Source organism: Salvelinus fontinalis, chromosome 2, assembly GCF_029448725.1.
Source record: "Salvelinus fontinalis isolate EN_2023a chromosome 2, ASM2944872v1, whole genome shotgun sequence".
Lineage (NCBI taxonomy): Eukaryota > Metazoa > Chordata > Actinopteri > Salmoniformes > Salmonidae > Salvelinus > Salvelinus fontinalis.
In genome coordinates this window covers 88,269,886-88,291,175 of record NC_074666.1, presented here as the reverse complement: position 1 = coordinate 88,291,175, position 21,290 = coordinate 88,269,886, and the positions used below count along the sequence as shown (strand labels likewise).

General features: G+C 43.1%; 2 protein-coding genes across 16 annotated transcripts in view; one reads left to right on the top strand and one right to left on the bottom strand.

Annotated features, from left to right (window-relative positions):
* Positions 1-9,927, top strand: part of LOC129830864 (ELAV-like protein 3) — an 18,524-nt gene extending 8,597 nt beyond the window's left edge. For 4 of the 14 annotated variants that reach the window (XM_055893678.1, XM_055893700.1, XM_055893686.1 and 1 more), the window contains exons 4-8: positions 1,928-2,081; positions 2,728-2,956; positions 3,110-3,163; positions 3,568-3,606; positions 4,458-9,927. In XM_055893678.1, coding sequence (XP_055749653.1) covers positions 1,928-2,081; positions 2,728-2,956; positions 3,110-3,163; positions 3,568-3,606; positions 4,458-4,806 — 825 coding nt within the window. In that variant the 3' untranslated portion in view covers positions 4,807-9,927. The remainder of the gene's footprint in view (positions 1-1,927; positions 2,082-2,727; positions 2,957-3,109; positions 3,164-3,567; positions 3,607-4,457) is intronic. The other 10 variants (XM_055893747.1, XM_055893756.1, XM_055893765.1 and 7 more) reach the window with 6 other exon arrangements.
* On the bottom strand, positions 9,812-21,290 carry LOC129830854 (glucosidase 2 subunit beta-like). Of its 2 annotated transcripts, XM_055893664.1 has the most exons (18): positions 21,205-21,290; positions 20,667-20,822; positions 20,338-20,454; positions 20,118-20,213; positions 16,452-16,509; positions 16,203-16,320; positions 15,872-16,001; positions 15,500-15,584; positions 15,326-15,404; positions 13,419-13,502; positions 13,084-13,245; positions 12,887-12,977; positions 12,409-12,478; positions 12,110-12,199; positions 11,892-11,966; positions 11,665-11,764; positions 11,245-11,407; positions 9,812-10,373 (listed from the first exon to the last, which is right to left on the bottom strand). In XM_055893664.1, the coding sequence occupies exons 2-17, from the start codon at positions 20,767-20,769 to the stop codon at positions 11,261-11,263; spliced, it is 1,605 nt and encodes a 534-aa protein (XP_055749639.1). In that variant the 5' UTR covers positions 20,770-20,822; positions 21,205-21,290; the 3' UTR covers positions 9,812-10,373; positions 11,245-11,260. The 2 variants fall into 2 exon arrangements, with proteins under 2 accessions (XP_055749639.1, XP_055749631.1); XM_055893656.1 differs by having other exon boundaries at positions 20,667-21,223.

The window sequence follows — 21,290 nt, the reverse complement described above, 5'->3', positions numbered from 1 at the left end:
AATATGGATGGGGGGGGAGGAGCGGGAGGGAGAGGAGGTGAGGGGGGGCAGATTAAACACTACTCCATCAGTCCCTCCGCCCCCCCCTCCTCCCACCTGATCAAAGTAGATCATAGATTGGGATAAAGTGCAGGCTTAGTTCAAATCAGACTTCTGAAAGACTGGGGCAGAGAGAGTCAACAGCATCAGGAGCTGGGTTGGACTGTTGGAGTTATACAGACAGGTGGCAATCATATTGTTAATCATTATTTGTACAATATGTTTTAGTTACATTACTGTACAAATACACATATATTGTATTTAGGGGACAATAATGATATTATTACTACTGTTAGCAATATAATACCAAAATAATTGGGCCTATATAAATTACAGAAAATGTATACATTTTGTGGTTGTTATTACTGTTGTTGTTAATGTTGTTATTGCAATTGTTAACATTTTAAAAAATGATGTTATCAGGAGGGCTATTTTGAAAATCAATGAATAATACAGTCATAAAACAATGACCAAGCAAATGTTATATTTCCACCAAAGCATTGTAAGATGGAGGGAGGGGGAAGGAGGAGTAAAGGGTAGGGAGTAGCTTGGGGAACAGAATGCCAATAGCAGGATTAGGGGCCATATGGGCTGCAGGCACCATCTGTACTGTGGGAGAGACAGGGAGAGGGTTAATTATAGGGTAGCCTCCGCTACCCCCCTCCCATTCTCTAGCACCCCCAATCACTGCATCACACACCCTGTCCACACACACTCTACACAATACTGGAGTCCTACACACTCACTGCACCATTTAGAATGAGGACAACTTTATTCTCTAAACTCAATGGGTCAAATACACCCATCGGCTATGTGTTGTGCAAGGCATGATAATACTCTAAATATTCACTCTCACTAGAAATGTCCCAAACACATTCATTCAAGTTATACTGTACTTGTATATGTGAGTATGTGTTTATATAATAAGGAGTGAATGTTTCAGTGAGTTGACAGTCGGGGATGCTGTCTTGTGATCTATTTATATTGTTTGCTGGTTGCCAGTGGAGCTGTTCTCCCTCGAGGCTGGAAACAAAGGAAAGAGGCAGGAGAGGGAGGGGAGATCAGCCTATCTCTGGCAACACTCGCTCCCTCTCCCTCCATCTGAAACAAACAGACAGACCACTCACAACAATGCACTGACTCTCGCTATCTATCATACTCTCTCACTGGCTTTCATACACGCCAACGCATGAATATGTAGACGTTTTCATAATCAATCTAAGTAACACTATAGTCTCACCATAGAATACTAATGTTAACTTTGCACAACGGTGGACGCAATCAGTCACAAAGCGTTCCAAAAAACAGTCACACACATTGACAAAAAAGACGAGTAAAATGAATATTCATGCATGCTACAAGGCCAGCAGCATACCACCCTGCAACACCACCCTGGCTTGCTTCTGAAGCTAAGCAGGGTTGGTATTGGTTGTTCCCTGAATGGGAGACCAGGTGCTGCTGGAAGTGGTGTTGGAGGTCCAGTAGGAGGCACCCTTTCCTCTGGTACAAAAAAAATATTCCAATGTCCCAGGGCAGTGATTAGGGATATTGCCCTGTTTAGGGTTCTGTCTTTCGGATGGGATGATAAACAGGTGTCCTGACTCTCTGTGGTCACTAAAAGATCCCATGGCACTTATTGTACAGGTGTTAACCTTGGTATCCTGGCTAAATTCCCAATCTGGCCCACATAACATCATCCCCATCTTATATTTTGATCATTCATCCTGTAACTATTCCCCAGGTTGTTGCTGTAAATGAGAATGTGTTCTCAGTCAACTTACCCGGGTAAATAAAAAAAACAACTATATGGTTTTATGTACAGTAAAGATATGGGAAACCTTTCATTTGATATCAGTGTTAAAATGTGTGTTTCTTTGATGTGCTGTAGGTATCGTACGCCCGTCCCAGCTCAGCATCTATCCGTGATGCTAACCTGTATGTGAGCGGTCTGCCTAAGACCATGACCCAGAAGGACATGGAGCAGCTGTTCTCCCAGTACGGACGCATCATCACTTCCCGCATCCTGGTGGACCAGGTTACAGGTACAGCCTTAACTCACTTCTGGCACAACTGACCCCTACTCTAACCTACCATTAGCCTATTCTAACATACCTCTGACCTACTCTAACTCTACTCTAACATACCCCTGACCTACCCTAACTCTACTCTAACGTACCCCTGACCTACTCTAACTCTACTCTAACATACCCCTGACCTACCCTAACTCTACTCTAACATACCCCTGACCTACCCTAATTCTACTCTAACGTACCCCTGACCTACCCTAACTCTACTCTAACATACCCCTGACCTACCCTAACTCTACTCTAACGTACCCCTGACCTACCCTAACTCTACTCTAACATACCCCTGGCCTACCCTAACTCTACTCTAAACGTACCCCTGACCTACCCTAACTCTACTCTGACGTACCCCTGCCCTACCCTAACTCTACTCTGACGTACCCCTGCCCTACCCTAACTATGTTCTAACGTACCCCTGACCTACCCTAACTCTACCATACCCCTGACCTACCATGGACATATCCTTACCTACTCTAACTTACCTCCCCCTAACCAACTGTAACCCTACTCTAACCTTTCCCATCTCATTGGAACAAGTCAGAGTCATGACTCACCCCTCCTCACCCCTCAGGTGCTAACATTAGCTTGCTTTCTGACCCCGGAGCAGGTATATCGCGAGGAGTGGGCTTCATCCGGTTTGACAAGCGGAACGAGGCGGAAGAGGCCATCAAGGGCCTGAACGGCCAGAAGCCCCTGGGCGCAGCCGAACCCATCACGGTGAAGTTCGCCAACAACCCCAGCCAGAAGACGGGCCAGGCTCTGCTCACCCAGCTGTACCAGACCGCTGCACGCCGCTACACTGGCCCTCTGCACCACCAGACTCAGCGCTTCAGGTACTGCCCCCACCACCACTCAATCCCTGCTCTGACCTGTCTGTCATCTGACCCGACACACCTGCCCTGCTGGAACGAGCACTACGGCGCTCGCTCATCCTATCTTCCTCTCTTTCTCTCCCTCTTTTTTCTTGACTTTCTTTTAAACTGCAGCCTCATCCCTCCATTTGGAAAGGGACCAGATCCAAATAACAGCACAAAACCAATGTAAGAGACCCCCAATGTATCAAAGCACAAATCAAATGAAAACAAAGCAAAGTGCTCCAAACCAGTCAAATAACATAGTATCTACTAAACAAGATGAATAAATTACATTTAAATGAATCAGACAATGCAGATCTCCAACACACACACACACACACACTTATCTGCACATTAACAAACTGATTTGCATAGTGCGTTGTTGTGGTTCGCAAAGGCTAGGCCGTGCGCTCTGTGATGGGTTGCTGTTGGGATAGACAGACGGCTCCTCTACAGTACAATGAAGGGGAAGGGCGCCCTCTGGAGACCAGCTGGCAGAGGAGCAGGAGCTGCATGTTAAAAGGCCTTCCTCCTCTCAGACCTCACCACTAATGTCTCCACCCCCTTCATTTCTCCCTCTTGCGTTGCAGACTCGACAATTTACTAAACGCCAGCTACGGAGTCAAGAGGTAAATGCCAAAGGTGTACTTTGTCAAATAAAAAAAGATACAAAAAAAAAATACATCCATGTCTAAGAACAAACCTCAAACAAAGTGACTGGAATACTACCTGCTGCCTTCACCTTGAAATGACAGATTATGAAAATATTCCCTAATTCCCTATTCACACTGCCCATTAAACTGAGAAGTTATGTAATAACCAGTCCAGACAGTATAACAAATCTAAATATGCTAAGCAGTGTCTAGGGTTGTCTAACAGCAGGGTATTCTGGCATGGCTTTGTTTATAATCTTTTGGTTCTTTTGGTTTGATTACGTAATGGAACTGATGTGTGTGTATTTCTTTATGAACTAACATTATCAGTTTCGGTTTTGCTTTAATGTCCCTTTTATTCCACCAGCATGGACATACCAGATTGCGTTTGCGTATTCTTCTTTTTGCTCCAATTTTCCTATGATTTGATTCGAATTTGCTTTCATCCCTCTCTAGGTTTCTGTGTTTTGTTCAATATTGTGATTTCCGTTAAACATTGTGATTTCTGTGTCTAATTTTTGCAGAGGCTTTGGTCAGCAGAGACTATGACTAAAATATTCAGAGTGTGGGTGTTTGTGTGTCATAGAAGCACAGTGTGCTGTTTTGTGTGAAAGCAGGTAGTCTGGAACCACTGTGGTGCCCTGCCCACACATATATTTATCTATCTACTCACTGCAGAAAAAGTGAGGATGGAGATCGATTGGGTCACCAGACAGACTCCATGCCCCTCCGACTACCAAGCCTTCAGCGCATATCATAGCTAGAAACATGGACAGTATATAGAGAGATGATTGCTGTGTGGAACTTCAGAATGACACCCAATGTAGTTCTCCCTCTCTCCTTCCTAGGTTCTCCCCCATTACCATCGACAGCATGACCAGCCTGGCGGGAGTGAACCTGACCGGGCCCACCGGAGCCGGCTGGTGCATCTTCGTCTACAACCTATCGCCCGAGGCTGACGAAAGCGTCCTGTGGCAGCTGTTCGGGCCCTTCGGTGCCGTCACAAACGTCAAGGTCATCCGTGACTTCACCACCAACAAATGTAAGGGCTTCGGCTTCGTCACCATGACCAACTACGACGAGGCAGCCATGGCCATCGCTAGTCTCAACGGCTACCGCTTGGGAGACCGCGTGCTGCAGGTCTCCTTCAAGACCAGCAAGCAACACAAGGCCTGAGAGAGAGAGAGCTGCTAGCTGACGCCAGCTCCTTCAGCCAGCAGGGAGCACCACTGAGCTCCCTGTTACTATCACTCTACATGGGCCTGGACTGAGTCTCTCTCTCTCTGATGCACACTCACCCATACACAGCCCTATACACATACATGCACACACTATCAGACATACACACACTATTAGACATATTTACACATACAAACATACCCAAAGTCTGAGTTTCAAACAAATACACTAGTAGAGTTTTTCTTTTCTCTTTACACAACATGCTAGTCCTTCCCTACCTTTGCCTGGATTGAATTAGTAGGGGTGCGTTGGGTAGTTGGTCTCTGGGGGTGGGGGTAAGAGGCCTCAATGTGGGAGACAGTCTAACGAATGTGACAGAGAATGTGTGCTGAGTGCTTTGATTGAATTCAGGCAAATAATGACAAAAACTGCTGAAACAAAATTATCAAAAATCTAAAATGAACTACAAATATGTGCAATTTAAACCCCAAACTCTTACCCCACGAACTATCCCATTACCTTGCTGGAGAGAGTGTAGTCACATTTTTTTACACTTGGGCATTTTGAATCAGTGATTTTTTTTAGATCAAAGAAAATTCATTAAAAACAGTGTTCTCTTATATACGTATATTAAAATATAACTATATATTCAATATTTAAGGTGGTTATAATAGCCGAGTATGTAAGCATTTTCTAGAAACTTTGACTACTGTTCCTGGCTCAACATTAGGTAGGTTGTGACTAGCTTTAGGGCAGTTGCTCTACCCTATTAAGGACAGATCCAATATGATTTAGGTTTTCAAACTGAACAGATACTGGTCACAAAGACAAGCTGCCTGAAGGCCACCAGAATTACACAACACAGCACAGTCACACATCAGCCCTGTTAGGGGGGGGAAACAACACTAGAATACTGAACATCACTGACATCTAAGAATCTCCCTGTATTTTTTCACTCTGGTTCTTCTATTCAGAGTAGAATGGATGGATTCCACCACAAACAGAGCTGTCTGTGTGAACAACGTAGAGCATTGTCCCAGCTAGTGTTCCCATGGAGACAGTGTTCATGTACAATTCTCTGAGAGACTAGGGACCGTGAGTTTAGAGCAAATCACAGAGCCACTTTACTAAAACACCCAACCAGATATAACACCCCTCCAAGGGAATGAGAAGGTTTTTACAATTCAGTGGAAATTATTGGCCTGGCTAGGTAGGCTCAACATCACCATTACGCACAGATCAGATCGAGAGGACGGTAGTTTTGACTTAGGTTGAGATTCCGTCATGACTCTGAGCAGTGATATCTCCTCACTGAGGAATAGGTAAGAAGCTGTCTCACCCTCTAGGACTCAGTTTACTAAACACTCCTCAGTTTCATTCAGACCCCGTATATGACACTTTATAGAAGCTCCTGAGAATCCGTTTCTAATCACTCTCATTATAACCCTGCATGCCCTGTGAAAATAGAAGAAACCAAGCCTGCAGAAACCAACAGTGACAAGTTTGTTTATCTCACATTGGAAACTCCAAAAGTTATTTTTGTTGATTTGCAACATCTGATCGGCACTATCACCTAGCTGGAATTTTAAAAATATCAACAAACCCATGGAAATAATTTATGACACCCCTTGATGAAAATGTAACGACAAAATAGTCTTGGTGACTGTCTGTTAGAAACATCTGATAAGACGTTTCATGGGGAGAGATATGATTACAATATAAAGACATCTGCATATAATAGATTAAATAAGGTAAAGTGTGTTCAAGACATTTTTGCTTTTCTAAATAACGCTGTGTTAGCCAAAGAGGACAACCATCTCTTTGAAAGGATTACTTTAGAAATAAATCTATTTTTATACATACAAAAGAACAAGACCTTGTGCTGAATTTTTACAGATTCTTAAAACTCTGAAAGACTGGGACACCGCATGGCTGTATTTTAAGCCCTTTGATCTTAAAGAGAGGGAGGAGCGTGTACATGCCGTGTATAGGTGGGGGTCAAGGGAAGGGGACGAAGAAGAAAAGTTTTATCTCACACAACCTTACTTTTTCAACCACAACCTATAAACAAACTATTGAAATAGCAAAAAAAGAACATAAACAAAGACATCGGAATAGAACAAATACACATCAGCACAAACCAATTCAATGATTAGGAATCAAACGTTACAGAGACAAATCTGCATTGCTAATACTGCAATCTTTGAGTGTAAACTAGACAAACACATATCACTTTCTCTGAAGTTGCGTACAGTCAGTGTTGCTTCAATGATTGTACAGTGAAGTGTTATCGCTTTCACAGGAGACACTTAAATCAGGCTGTAGTAAAGACAGTCAGTCAGGCCCCATGATTTGTCCTCACAGACATCTTGGGCTGGTTCGAAACAGAAAGGCTTGAAGTAGATTCTCAATAAAGCCTCCTTTCAATGCAAAGATGATTAGGTATATTTGAATGAAGATTTAGCCAAAGAATTTGGAATATGAGTGTCAATAAGAAATAATTCAGTCTATACTATTACTAACTGCTCCCCTGATAATTCTTCTATAAATCATTATCATTTATTGCATGAAGATCCCTTATCATTTTAAATCCCCATAGCGCTTGCATAAATATCTGTTGTTCATATCAAATTATATCAGAATGAACTAATATCTTTTGGTTAACATATCTGTTGAGTAAATATAATTTAGCCCATTTGCACAGGTGCTTACCACAAACGTACAACAATGTATACAAAGAATTCACCTTTCAGCAAAAATAACGACAGTTCCACACAAGTGTCTCTTGAACCTCAATACTGTAATACTCATACCATCCGCTCACAATAGGAATCCAATACATCAGAGTATGACAGCATTGTTTCAGTTTAACCCTATGCTCTTCCACTGTTACACCCTCAGCCTCTAACTCTGACCATTCCATTTCTTACTGTGCCCCAGTAGTATATTGGTGGTGTGCCAACCAAAACAAACATGAAATGTCATACATTAACACCCTGTCATAATCTAACTCCACACCTCCCTTCCCCATTCAGTCAGTTGTGCCCATACTCAAGAGAAGGTAGCTCAGTATGACTGATACAGCATCACTTTAAGAGACCAGATGTGAATCTTGGGAACAGAACAGCAAATAGGCCACGGTGTTGAGCTGCAGTTGAAGTAGTCCCACTGGTGATATGGGGTAGAGTTCCAGCCCAGTGCCCGCACACCCTAGACCAACAACAGACACTAGGCCACACCCTAGACTAGAGCAACAACAAACTGTCCCATCTTACACAGCCAATACAGAGACCCTCTTCTCTTCCCACACCTACATATGGTAGAGAGCCAAGGACAATGGCAGGAGACAAATGTACTGCACCGCTTGAGCAACAATAAATAATCATCTAAAAAGACAAAAAAACTTTCCTATGGAACAGTAAGTGCAATGTGCTTTGTTTTTATATTGACTGAGAACAAAAAGATATATATATTTTTTAAAAGAAAAAGAAATTAAACATCACACTGAAATGGTTTGCGGAAAAGGCGGAAGGATCAAATGTAAAGAAATCAGTGTTAATTCACCGATTCATTAAAGAGAATCAAACAAGCACCGATGGAGAGCTCTGAAAATGTCCAGAATCCCAGCCCCGGATTAGTGCTCTGAACATGCAAGCTAAAACTAACCACATATTATTATTGGGTAAATAATTGAAATTTAATTGAAAAGACCTTGAAAGGGATACTGTCTAATATATCATCAGTTTTAGCCCACGTCAATTTTAGAATATCATTTTTCCTGTAATTGATTGATTTTCTTTTACATATCAAGACTCACATGTTAACTTAGCGTATTTGTGTTGTTGACGTTACCATATAGGACACACATGGGTCCAAGATTTTATTTGGTTGCTTTGATTGGGTAATTTATTTTTTCATTACATTATTTAATTAGTTGCAGTTGTTAGTGTATGCAGATTTTAGACTTAGTTAGAATTTTATTTCAATCAAAATGTGTTCAATTGTGTTTGTAAAAGTCTGTGGTAGCTTTTGTTGCAACATAAATAATTTAAACAGAAAAAATTCAAGATAGCGCCAACAAACTTGTATTATTTGGGCGACTTTAAGCTTGTAGTTTTAACTTATTGTTAACTTAAAAACTATTTATTATTATTATTGCCTCGTATAAAGTATGTTTTGTGTATATTTATGGTTTATTTCATTATATTTGCAAGTTTAAAAGATTTTAAGTTTGCCAAAATTGTGGTTACATTTTCTTTCTTAAAAAGGGAACAAATAGATAAAAAAAAACAGCTTTAGAAGTACGATTTGGAAATGTTCTCCATAGTCAAAGAATGCACTGCTATATTTAACTAATTGAAGTGTATAAACATACATGCTGTGTGCTAGATGTTATGCCTTTACTGCCTGTGTTCTGTTTGTCTTGTTAAATGAAAACCTTTTGATTATTTAATCTAATCACAGTCTTGTTTTTCCAGCCACTGAGAACCCTAGGGAGTGTCAGTCAGGACATGGGCTGGGCCTGGGATGTGGCCTATTGTTGGCTCCAGGGCAGAGCCTGGACCTTAGGCAGTGCCTGAGGCTCCATGTGCACTCAGCATGCTTTCCCTCCTACTGCTGATGAACAGAACTACTGTAGTTATTAGAAGGACCATAGTACAGAACTCCAACATGACAGCTGAGTTATGTACAGTAGTTCCAACAGCAGCCAGGAGGAAAGCATCGTTGGGGATTACTCGTATAGGAAAGGGGTCAGTGGTTCTTGTTTCTCGACCAACTGTATTTTGTGTCTATTTATTTAGAAGAGGGGACACAGTAACTTAGTGACGTTCTTCTTACAACATTTTCCTGGAATGGTAGAACAAATCAAAGGAGAAAATGATCAAAACAGATCTACTGGCATCAATGTATCAATGTCAGTAGGAAGATATCAAAATCTCATACTTCCAAACATGACCAAATGAACAATGACAAAATGTAACAAAGAAAATAAACCTTTCAGTTTAGTTTAGGATATTTATTACTGGGATTTCAGCTGAAGACGCTTGAAGACTTTTTCATGGAATTGTTTAATTATTTGTACTTTACATGCCAGAAAAAAATAAAAGGTTACAAATCTGAGTGACCCATGTTGTTTTTACAAGATGACATTGAGTTCTGTTGTCGTTTCCAGAGGGTAACAATGCAAAACCATTGATGCGCATAAGACAAACTGCCCACCATCGTCATAATGCACATCATTGGCATAATCTACTGTAGTATTGGAGCACAGTTAACAATATACTGACTATCCTGCTTAGATACAGTACAACTCGTTGATTGGCAAAGTAGAACATAGGAGAAAACAATTCAGCATATTCAAATTCCACTTTTAATGGAATGACAATTTTTTAAATCTAATTGAAACACTAACCCTAGACAAACAAGTTAAAGCAACAGACAAGTAGGAGTTAAGAACAAGCAACCATTTTGAATCTTCATCATCCAGTTTGTGAAGCCAGATTGCAGCAGCTGGTTGTTGCAGAGAAGGGTGGGAGGCTAACATGTAGTCCATTACGAGAAACCTGAGAGAGAAATTACTTATTTTATTTTCAAGCAGATTTGATAAGAAATCCTCTCAGAAACAAATGGTTCTGATCGATTGGAAATTTAGCACAGTTCCTTACTTCTCATAAATTGTTTGCTTTCGCCGTTGTGAAATTAACAACTTGGCCATTTTTATGTAAAAATTAGTAAATACATGTGCAAGAATGTCCTACCAAGTCAAGGCTGGCTCCTTGCACAATGCATGTCTTCCTCTGTCCCTCTGGCCTGTTAACATCTTCTGATTCTGTGTCTTCTCATTTTCCTGCTTGCTTGTGTACAGTAGCTAGCACTTAATTTATTTTGTATTTTTAATGTAACCGTTAACTAGGCAAGTCAATTAAGAACTAATTCTTATTAACAATGACGGCCGACACATATTTGCACTGTTTTAATTAAGCTACTCGACCAGATGAGGGAAGTAAGCATTACCTAGATTGGCTCGTCCTACTAGGTGGACTTGAATGCCATTTATGTCAGATCCTTTTGAAGATAAATCCAGCAAAATGTTGACTAAACACCCAAACACTTCTCCCCTGCACAAATACAACTGTGGGCTGGAGCCAACAGTTGATACAATGATTCTAAGTTATCTAGTGAGAGCAAGCTCAAGACAGACATGCAGAGTAGAGTGATGATTGAAAGACAACATGAAGTTTAAAAAAAATGATATTAAAATGATTATGAAGGTCATTTCTCCCCCGTGGTTGTTGTCCATAATTATAGGGTACATGATTAAACAATTACCGTGCCAGCCCTAACATGTAGAGTATTTATAAAAAGTTGATATCCACATGTAATTAGAAAGTTCTCCACTGCTCTATTAGTCCAATTGGCCTGGCTTGTAGCTACCTGTTGGTGGGGAGCACTACAGCTCTGTGCGTCCGTGCAGTACTTTGTCCAGGCTGGCTGGCTCCTGGCACACGGCGGGGGTGGTGAACTCCATAAGGTACTCACAGCGACTGGGCTCTGATGTGGACGTCACCACCGTCTCCTTCCCACAAGTCAGCTTCACCTGACCCACACAGAGGGACAACATTAACCCTTCACAGGACATGTCGTGGGTCAGCAGTACCTCAAGAGTAGGGACCTGTACACTTAGCGTGCACAGATTGTGTGAATTATCATGCACGTTCCCCCACCCAGCAATGCATGAACCGTGATTTGACTTAATCCACTTCGTATGCTCTCAGCAAATTAGAGTGTCATAAGACTATCATAAAGGTGCAGCATTGGGCTGGGAGGGAAGTGGACTGGAGAAGATAGACTTACTGTGGTGGACCTGTTGGGGCCCTGCCAGCACCCCTGCCCATGGTCATACTTCATCACTGAGTATAAATTGTCTTCAGGACCATCCCATTGTCCCCACAAGCTACAACAAGGACAGAGACCGAGACAGAGAGAGAATGACCACTAACATTCCTAACAATTTTAGAAGGATCAGTCATTTGAACAGTTAAAGGCTCCAGTAAAATGAAGTGAAGAGGAGATTCTCTTACCCAAGGTTAGTCTCTGATCCCCCAAACTTAGGTTTCTGGGAGACCCTATTGAATGGACACAGCCTGTAGATGTACCTGATGAAAAAGAAGAGGGGCAGAGTCTTAGATTTAATCTTTGGGAGACTCAAACAGTTTCACATTCATACCAACAGATTATTTCTCTCACGAAGGCATAGACACACTATGGGTATTTACAAAGATAGATGAGGTATACGTACTCGCTTGTGGATAATTCGTAGCACTGGCTGTAGAGGTATGAAAATTCTGCACTTGGCCCAAAGTCAAAGCCAATCTCCTTCTCAAGGTTCCTGCAGATCCAAATAAATTCAGGATCACAGATTAATGATTCACTTACAGGGTACATTCATTTGTGTTTTCAAACCTAATACAACCTGTACTTGTATGCATGTGTAGTGTTTGCATGTCGAGTATCATCATCAGATGTTTTTGTTGCAAGGACTAACATACAGTTGTTGCCAAAGCCAGCAGAGATTAAGCATTGTGGTTGCAAACTCACTTAATTTGATCGTCCACTTCCCGGAGAGCCCTCTCAGCTTCATCAAAATCATCCCTGGCTTTCTGGGCAGCTGAGGAACAAAGACAACAAAGCACAATCTCAAAATGACAGACCAATGAGACATACAATTCGACAGCACAGAAAATCACAATTCAGACATTTACGCTTTATATCACAGGTGTCAAACTCATTCCACGGGGGGCCGAGTGTCTGCGGGTTTTCGCTCCTCCCTTATACTTGATTGATGAATTAACATCACTAATTAGTTAGGAACTCCCCACACCTGGTTGTCTAGGGCTTTATTGAAAGGAAAAACCAAAAACCTGCAGACACTAGGCCCTCCGTGGAATGAGTTTGACACCCCTGCTTTATATGATCTGAACCCCCTACTTTGTATATTCAGACAAACACAAATTGTGTCCCTGTTTAAGGTAGTGCGGGACTAAGCCCAGATTGTAAAACAGATGACTGTATGCACCATCAATAAGGCTCTGGGTCTCTGTGTCGTACGGTGGCATGGACACCTCATCGTCCTCTCTTTTCTCTGGGGTCTGCACGGTGGGAGGGACCTGATAATTAAACACGCGTTATGTTACTGGGACAACTGGCCACCCAAGCCCTCCAATACTAGCCTAGCGCAGGCCCTTCCCATCCAATGTGAGGATTTCCAACTACCTTCTCTTCCTCCTCGTGATCATCATCTGCCTCGTCATCCTCCACATCTTCCTCCTCTCCAGCGTAATCCTCGGGGTAGTGGTCAGAGTTGTGGTCAGCGACAAAGTCCCTGGTCTCCTCCTCCTGGGGGGTCTCCACTGGGGCAGGGGGGTCCGACAGGCCCTGAGACACCCACACGGTCACATAAACCAAATCACACACTTATATAGCCCATTTCTCACAAAGTGCTTGACAGAAACCCAGCCTAGACACTCAGAGGCACCAGGACAGACCATAGAATATTTAACTAGGATATGGAAATGACTGTATAACATATATGTTCATGTGGTGCTGACCTCTGACAGGTACTTGTCTTTGATGCCGCTCCACACAGTTTCAAATGCTGACGTATCTACCTTGTCTGCTCCTCCCAGCAATCCCTGTAGGAATGGATTAGGAAATCAGAAAAAGATCTATCCTGAAACAATATTTTTTTTTTTACTTAAGACGTTCTACCAGGATAAACTACCTTACTGCACTGGCAGATCATGTGCTCATTTTAACCTACAAAGGCTCGATACAAGTCAGAATATCTTGATACAAGAGAAATGATCTTGATGTATTTTCTGGGCAACTCAAAACAAGTAAATGCAAATGCTTTGAGTAAGCAAGATCATTTTGACTTCATTAATATGTCAATCTCTGTGTGTAAAACAAAGTGGTTAATGTGAACCTAACTCACAGCAAAAAAAAAATTTAAGAAAGCAATCAAATGTTATTTATTGCATAGACTTTACTGCAAATGGCACTCAAGTCTTGAGAAAAAAAACACACTAATATTGCAGTCAGCCATGACAGCCTTTATAATATAATGCTTGTGACCACACACATCCAAATATTGCACTTGGGAAAAAAACATCTTAAAGTAGAAATAGTACGAAACAACCTGGCATTCTATTATTGCTCTATTATAGTGTCCACTATTGTAGACATTGATCAAGTGCACAAGACTACATGTGTGCGAATATAACGTTCACTGAGTAAAAAAATGCAAGAACACCCCCTCACACACGTGTTACTGTCAAGTTCAACACAACAAAAGCAACCTCTTAGGGCTACACTGCACATTAGTACATTGTACACTTTCTGCCTGTGGACATCTGTTCTACAATGTGCCAGCGCAGCATGATACCCTTTGTTGGCATAATTGATCTCTTTCAGGCAGAGCGTACACCTGGCATACCCCTTTTTATCCACTGTATTGAAAAAGTGAGAAAGAGGGAAAGTGTGTGGTAGAGGTGGTGCTCCTTTCACCTTAAGCCAGGCCCAGCTAAACGTAACTGTTTAACAAGCAACGCCTCATTTTCACCTAATTATCTTATTCTGAAAATGAACCATATAGTTACTGTAGAGGGAAAAAACATTAGTTCACAGATAATAGTTAGTTTGTTAGCTAGTTAACAATTCAGCTTGCCAGGGTCCAGTAAGCAACTAACGCGTTAACTTATAACTTGAGAAACGGCAAGGAGTCGTATAACGCTAACAGTTAATACTATAGCAAATTGGTTAGGTTACTAACGTTAACTCATCTGATGTTGTAACGTTAGCTAGCTAACGTTAGCTGCTGGACTTTATTAGCCAGCTAAATTTCACACCATAAACTCAATTATTTGATCAGTTAAGTTGGCTAATGTTGCTCAACATTTCTCTGGCTAGCTAACGGATAATTCGATCCAGCTAGCAAGATCCTTAACAATGCTAACAATACTTGTTCCACCCCACCTCAAACTTTCCAAATGCCAGTTATTTTTCAGTTACAGCTCATGAAGTACGCATCATCCCCTTCTCACCCCCATCTCCGTGGTCAGGCTTCTCACCTACCTCCTCGATATCGTTCAGGAGACGCGCTGTTGAATGGAAAGGCAGTTGGCCAGTTCTTTTCCAGAGCGCGCGCTGATGCTGTAACTAGCAAATTGGTTGCTTTTTCTCTCTTCAGTAGCGTGCTGCATTCTGTTATTATGTGAACGATTGGCTGAAACTTGGATACAGACAGTATTTCTCCAAACGCGCGTCACTCGTTCCCATACAGCCAGTAGTCATCCATTCCCCCCGCCGCCCAAACTTTTCTCATTGGATCTACACGAATCACATAGGTCACCTATTTTGGATTCAAAACGGCAAATATCGCCAAAATGACACTAGTTTGCATCCCTGTCTTCTCTTGAGGGGGAGGAAGAGAGGCGAGGAAGATGAGACATCTTACCTGAGTCTCTGTTTCTGTCAGAGAGCCATTTGAATCTGGATCCAGCTCTAGGTGGGACTGCAGCTCAGCCACAGAAACACTGGGAATAACAAAAACACTGTATTAGTCACTCACTGAATCACACTGAAATATCTCGGAATATCTCCAACGCTGACAGTTACACTACACACTCACTAGCCATCTGCGTCATCATCCAGCTCCAGAAAAGCCTCAGCCATTCTAGTTTTGTCCTTCTCCATACAGATGAGTTCTTTTTTTTCTGAAACAGACCAAATCAAACACATACAATTTAAGAGAAATCTTCAACAGGACTTTTGTAATTGACTTCCAAATCAAAGATGTTGAAAAAAACCTGACTGGAGAGACAATTAGCACTGGGCATTTCACAACATCTGTTTTTTAACTATAAGAATATACTTAAATATCTTGGTTTTACCGAACAGCACAAAAGCACCTTTTTTGTGTGTGAAGAAAACAAATACATTGAAAGAATTTATGATGTGCATAGGTTAAAAGCAGAGAGATAATGGCTTCCAGTGTACTTACCCTCCCAAGACTTCAGGTGGCGCTCTTTAGCCTTTTTCTCTGGATCCTCCTCTGTTTCTTTCACAGTCCTCAGAGCCTCCACCTTCCCCTCCAGACCCTTCTTACTACCCTGCAGCTCAGTCAACTTGCCCTGCACAAACACATGGATGGAAGTATTTACAAAAACCATTTGAAACAAACATAAGTCTTGTAATTCCATGAACACGTTCAACGGCAAGGATTTATACCAATCACTCTATATATGAAATGGTCTCTGTGTAGGCCCTAGCCATTTCATCTGCCTAACCAACCCCAAATAAATCTACTACCCTTTGGTTGGTTAGTCACTCACCTGTTTGTCCTCCTGTCCCCTTTTAGCTTCATGTATCAGTTGTTGTTTGAGCATAAAGCCTTCCTTGGTGATCTCAGCCATTATCTGCAGACTCTCCCTCTCCTTGCGCCCCATCTCCCTAGGGGTCACACAGCCAACAGAATTAGTCTTCACACACACGAGGAATTGTTTGCCAACACAAAGGCCAATGTTAGTGTTGTAGTCAATATTAAATGTTTGCAGAATGATGTACGTTTTACTACTGCTCACCTGCAGGTGTTTTGACAAGTGGCACCACTGTTGTACTCGTCTGTCGTGTCACAGCAGTCTGAGGAGAGAACACACTTCATCAGCACATAGCAGTTACACACAACAAAAAATTATGTGAGAACGGGACGACTGATCCATGGAAAGACACTGTGACCATGTCAAATCAAATCAAATTTTATTAGTCACATACACATGGTTAGCAGATGTTAATGCGAGTGTAGCGAAATGCTTGTGCTTCTAGTTCCGACAATGCAGTAATAACCAACAAGTAATCTAACCTAACAATTCCACAACTACTACCTTATACACACACAAGTGTAAAGGGATAAAGAATATGTAAATAAAGATATATGAATGAGTGGTGGTACAGAACGGCATAGGCAAGATGCAGTAGATGGTATAGAGTACGGTATATACATATGAGATGAGTACTGTAGGGTATGCAAACATAAAGTGGCATAGTTTAAAGTGGCTAGTGGTACATGTATTACATAAAGATGGCAAGATGCAGTAGATGATTTAGAGTACAGTATATACATATGAGATGGGTAATGTAGGGTATGTAAACATTATATTAAGTGGCATTGTTTAAAGTGGCTAGTGGTACATTTTTACATAATTTCCATCAATTCCCATTTTTAAAGTGGCTGGAGTTGAGTCAGTATGTTGGCAGCGGCCGCTAAATGTTAGTGGTGGCTGGTTAACAGTCTGATGGCCTTGAGATAGAAGCTGTTTTTCAGTCTCTCGGTCCCTGCTTTGATGCACCTGTACTGACCTCGCCTTCTGGATGATAGCGGGGTGAACAGGCAGTGGCTTGGGTGGTTGTTGTCCTTGATGATCTTTATGGCCTTCCTGTGACATCGGGTGGTGTAGGTGTCCTGGAGGGCAGGTAGTTTGCCCCCGGTGATGCGTTCTGCAGACCTCACTACCCTCTGGAGAGCCTTACGGTTGTGGGCGGAGCAGTTGCCGTACCAGGCGGTGATACAGCCCGACAGGATGCTCTCGATTGTGCATCTGTAGAAGTTTGTGAGTGCTTTTGGTGACAAGCCGAATTTCTTCAGCCTCCTGAGGTTGAAGAGGAGCTGCTGCGCCTTCTTCACGACGCTGTCTGTGTGGGTGGACCAATTCAGTTTGTCCGTGATGTGTACACCGAGGAACTTAAAACTTTCCACCTTCTCCACTACTGACCCGTCGATGTGGATAGGGGGGTGCTCCCTCTGCTGTTTCCTGAAGTCCACAATCATCTCCTTTGTTTTGTTGACGTTGAGTGTGAGGTTATTTTCCTGACACCACACTCCGAGAGCCCTCACCTCCTCCCTGTAGGCCGTCTCGTCGTTGTTGGTAATCAAGCCTACCACTGTAGTGTCATCCGCAAACTTGATGATTGAGTTGGAGGCGTGCATGGCCACGCAGTCGTGGGTGAACAGGGAGTACAGGAGAGGGCTCAGAACGCACCCTTGTGGGGCCCCAGTGTTGAGGATCAGCGGGGTGGAGATGTTGTTACCTACCCTCACCACCTGAGGGCGGCCCGTCAGGAAGTCCAGGACCCAGTTGCACAGGGCGGGGTCGAGACCCAGGGTCTCGAGCTTGATGACGAGTTTGGAGGGTACTATGGTGTTAAATGCTGAGCTGTAATCGATGAACAGCATTCTCACATGGGTATTCCTCTTGTCCAGATGGGTTAGGGCAGTGTGCAGTGTGGTTGCGATTATGTCGTCTGTGGACCTATTGGGTCGGTAAGCAAATTGGAGTGGGTCTAGGGTGTCCGGTAGGGTGGAGGTGATATGGTCCTTGACAAGTCTCTCAAAGCACTTCATGATGACGGAAGTGAGTGCTACGGGGCGGTAGTCGTTTAGCTCAGTTACCTTAGCTTTCTTGGGAACAGGAACAATGGTGGCCCTCTTGAAGCATGTGGGAACAGCAGACTGGGATAAGGATTGATTGAATATGTCCGTAAACACACCAGCCAGCTGGTCTGCGCATGCTCTGAGGACGCGGCTGGGAATGCCATCTGGGCCTGCAGCCTTGCGAGGGTTAACACGTTTAAATGTTTTACTCACCTCGGCTGCAGTGAAGGAGAGCCCGCAGGTTTTGGTAGGGGGCCGTGTCAGTGGCACTGTATTGTCCTCAAAGCGGGCAAAAAAGTTGTTTAGCCTGTCTGGGAGCAAGACATCCTGGTCCGCGACGGGGCTGGTTTTCTTTTTGTAATCCGTGATTGACTGTAGACCCTGCCACATACCTCTTGTGTCTGAGCTGTTGAATTGCGACTCGATTTTGTCTCTGTACTGGGACTTAGCCTCTTTGATTGCCTTGCGGAGAGAATAGCTACACTGTTTGTATTCGGTCATGCTTCCGGTCACCTTGCCCTGGTTAAAAGCAGTGGTTCGCGCTTTCAGTTTCACACGAATGCTGCCGTCAATCCACGGTTTCTGGTTTGGGAATGTTTTAATCGTTGCTGTGGGTACGACATCGTCAATGCACTTCCTAATGAACTCGCTCACCGAATCAGCATATTCGTCAATATTGTTGTTGGACGCAATGCGGAACATATTCCAATCCGCGTGATCGAAGCAGTCTTGAAGCGTGGAATCAGATTGGTCGGACCAGCGTTGAACAGACCTGAGCGCGGGAGCTTGTTGTTTTAGTTTCTGTTTGTAGGCTGGAATCAACAAAATGGAGTCGTGGTCAGCTTTTCCGAAAGGGGGGCGGGGGAGGGCCTTATATGCGTCGCGGAAATTAGTATAACAATGATCTAGGGTTTTTCCAGCCCTGGTAGCACAATCGATATGCTGATAGAATTTAGGGAGTTTTGTTTTTAGATTAGCCTTGTTAAAATCCCCAGCTACGATGAATGCAGCCTCAGGGTGTGTGGTTTCCAGTTTACAAAGAGTCAGATAAAGTTCGTTCAGGGCCATCGATGTGTCTGCTTGGGGGGGACTATATACGGCTGTGATTATGATCGAAGAGAATTCCCTTGGTAGATAATGCGGTCGACATTTGATTGTGAGGAGTTCTAGATCAGGTGAACAGAATGACTTGAGTTCCTGTGTGTTGTTATGATGATCACACCACGTCTCGTTAATCATAAGGCATACCCCCCCGCCCCTCTTCTTACCAGAAAGATGTTTGTTTCTGTCGGCGCGATGCATGAAGAAACCAGCTGGCTGCACCGACTCCGTTAGCGTCTCTTGAGTTAGCCATGTTTCCGTGAAGCAGAGCACGTTGCAATCCCTGATGTCTCTCTGGAATGCTACCCGTGCTCGGATTTCATCAACCTTATTGTCAAGAGACTGGACATTGGCGAGTAGTATAATAGGGAGTGGAGCGCGATGTGCCCGTCTCCGAAGCCTGACCAAGAGACCGCTACGTTTGCCCCTTTTACGGCGTCGCATAGGGTCCCCGGCTGGGATCAGATCCATTGTATTGGGTGGAAGGCAAAACACTGGATCCGTTTCGGGAAAGTCATATTCCTGGTTATAACGATGGTGAGTTGACGTTAATCGTATATTCAGTAGTTCCTCCCGACTGTATGTAATGAAACCTAAGATTACCTGGGGTACCGATGTAAGAAATAATACATAAAAAAAAAAAATACTGCATATTTTCCAAGGAACGCGAAGCGAGGCGGCCATCTCGGTCGGCACCATCTTTGTACTACGTCCTTACCACAGATGCCGTCGTTGATCCGGGAGGAAGGGATGAAGGCGGGTCTGAAGCCAGCGTTGGTGCAGTGGAAGCTGCCGTTGGGGCAGGCAGCAGTACCTGTGAAAAAAATGTAGACATTCCCTACAGTCAAGACCTTAGTGATAACTGTGCACAGTAGTGTGTAGTGTCTTGATAGTGGGTTCAGTCTGGCTTTACTGATGAGAAGTGAGCGATACTGTACCTGGTTCATCCGAGCCATCCATACAGTCACAGTAGTCATCGTTGACCCGGTCAAAGGGGATGGTGCTGGAGCCATCCAAACAGGTAAAGGGCTTGTTCTCCTCATAGAACTGTCTCTCTGTCAGGATCGATGGGGACAGGTAAGGGTTGGGTACATAAGAGCTCATCTGAGATACGATGCACACCTACCAGGTTAAAATCCATGCTCACAGTGGGATTCTGACAGCTAAAATAGCATAGACTGCCATAGACTAGGCCTACCTCACTGGCAGTGATAAGAACCATAACGTTATTTGTCTGAATTCGGGTTAGAATCAGATGCCAACTCACTAGATAGTGGTACTCCACGTGGACGCTGGATCTCCACCGCTGCGCCAGTGCCCATCGCCAAAGCCAAGCTCATTAACAACAGTAGAAGCGCACAAGACATCATGCAGTATCAACTGGAACCAGCTAACGTTAAACTTTCAGGAATTCGCGGCGCTCCTGCAAACATAACTCAAGCTATTTGACAAAGTAACGTTACTTGAACCCAAAACAGCTAGTCCTCAGACGCACCACCATTCACAACATTGAGACAGTCGGCCCCATATGAAACCTCTGATACAATGCGTTAGAACGACATTCTCAGAATAATTTAGTCATAATTCAATACATGTAACTTAACGATAGGTAACGTTAACTTAGCTAAGTAAGTTAGCTGATGTAGGACTACAGTAGTAGCAGCTAGCTATCACCGGTCTTGATTTAACGCGGGAAAACTTCCTTTTGAACAATATTTATGAATGTTGTATATGCAATAAAGTATCACGTTCACAAAAAAATGGTAAAAACACTTCCAGTAAAAATATGACTAATCATTCATTACCTCTCTTCCGCAATGCTTCAGGAAACGTCTCGTGCGCTCATGTACTGTAGTATTTTTCTCTGATTGGACTAGCTTTCATATCCGAC

Coding starts and splice junctions, on each gene's coding strand:
- LOC129830854 (XM_055893664.1), bottom strand. CDS start 20,769: ATGATGTCTTGTGCGCTTCTACTGTTGTTAATGAGCTTGGCTTTGGCG. Junction 16,002..16,202: donor GGGGACAGGAGGACAAACAG/GTGAGTGACTAA, acceptor GTGTTTGTGCAG/GGCAAGTTGACTGAGCTGCA. Junction 12,479..12,886: donor GACCCAGAGCCTTATTGATG/GTGCATACAGTC, acceptor TTTGTTCCTCAG/CTGCCCAGAAAGCCAGGGAT.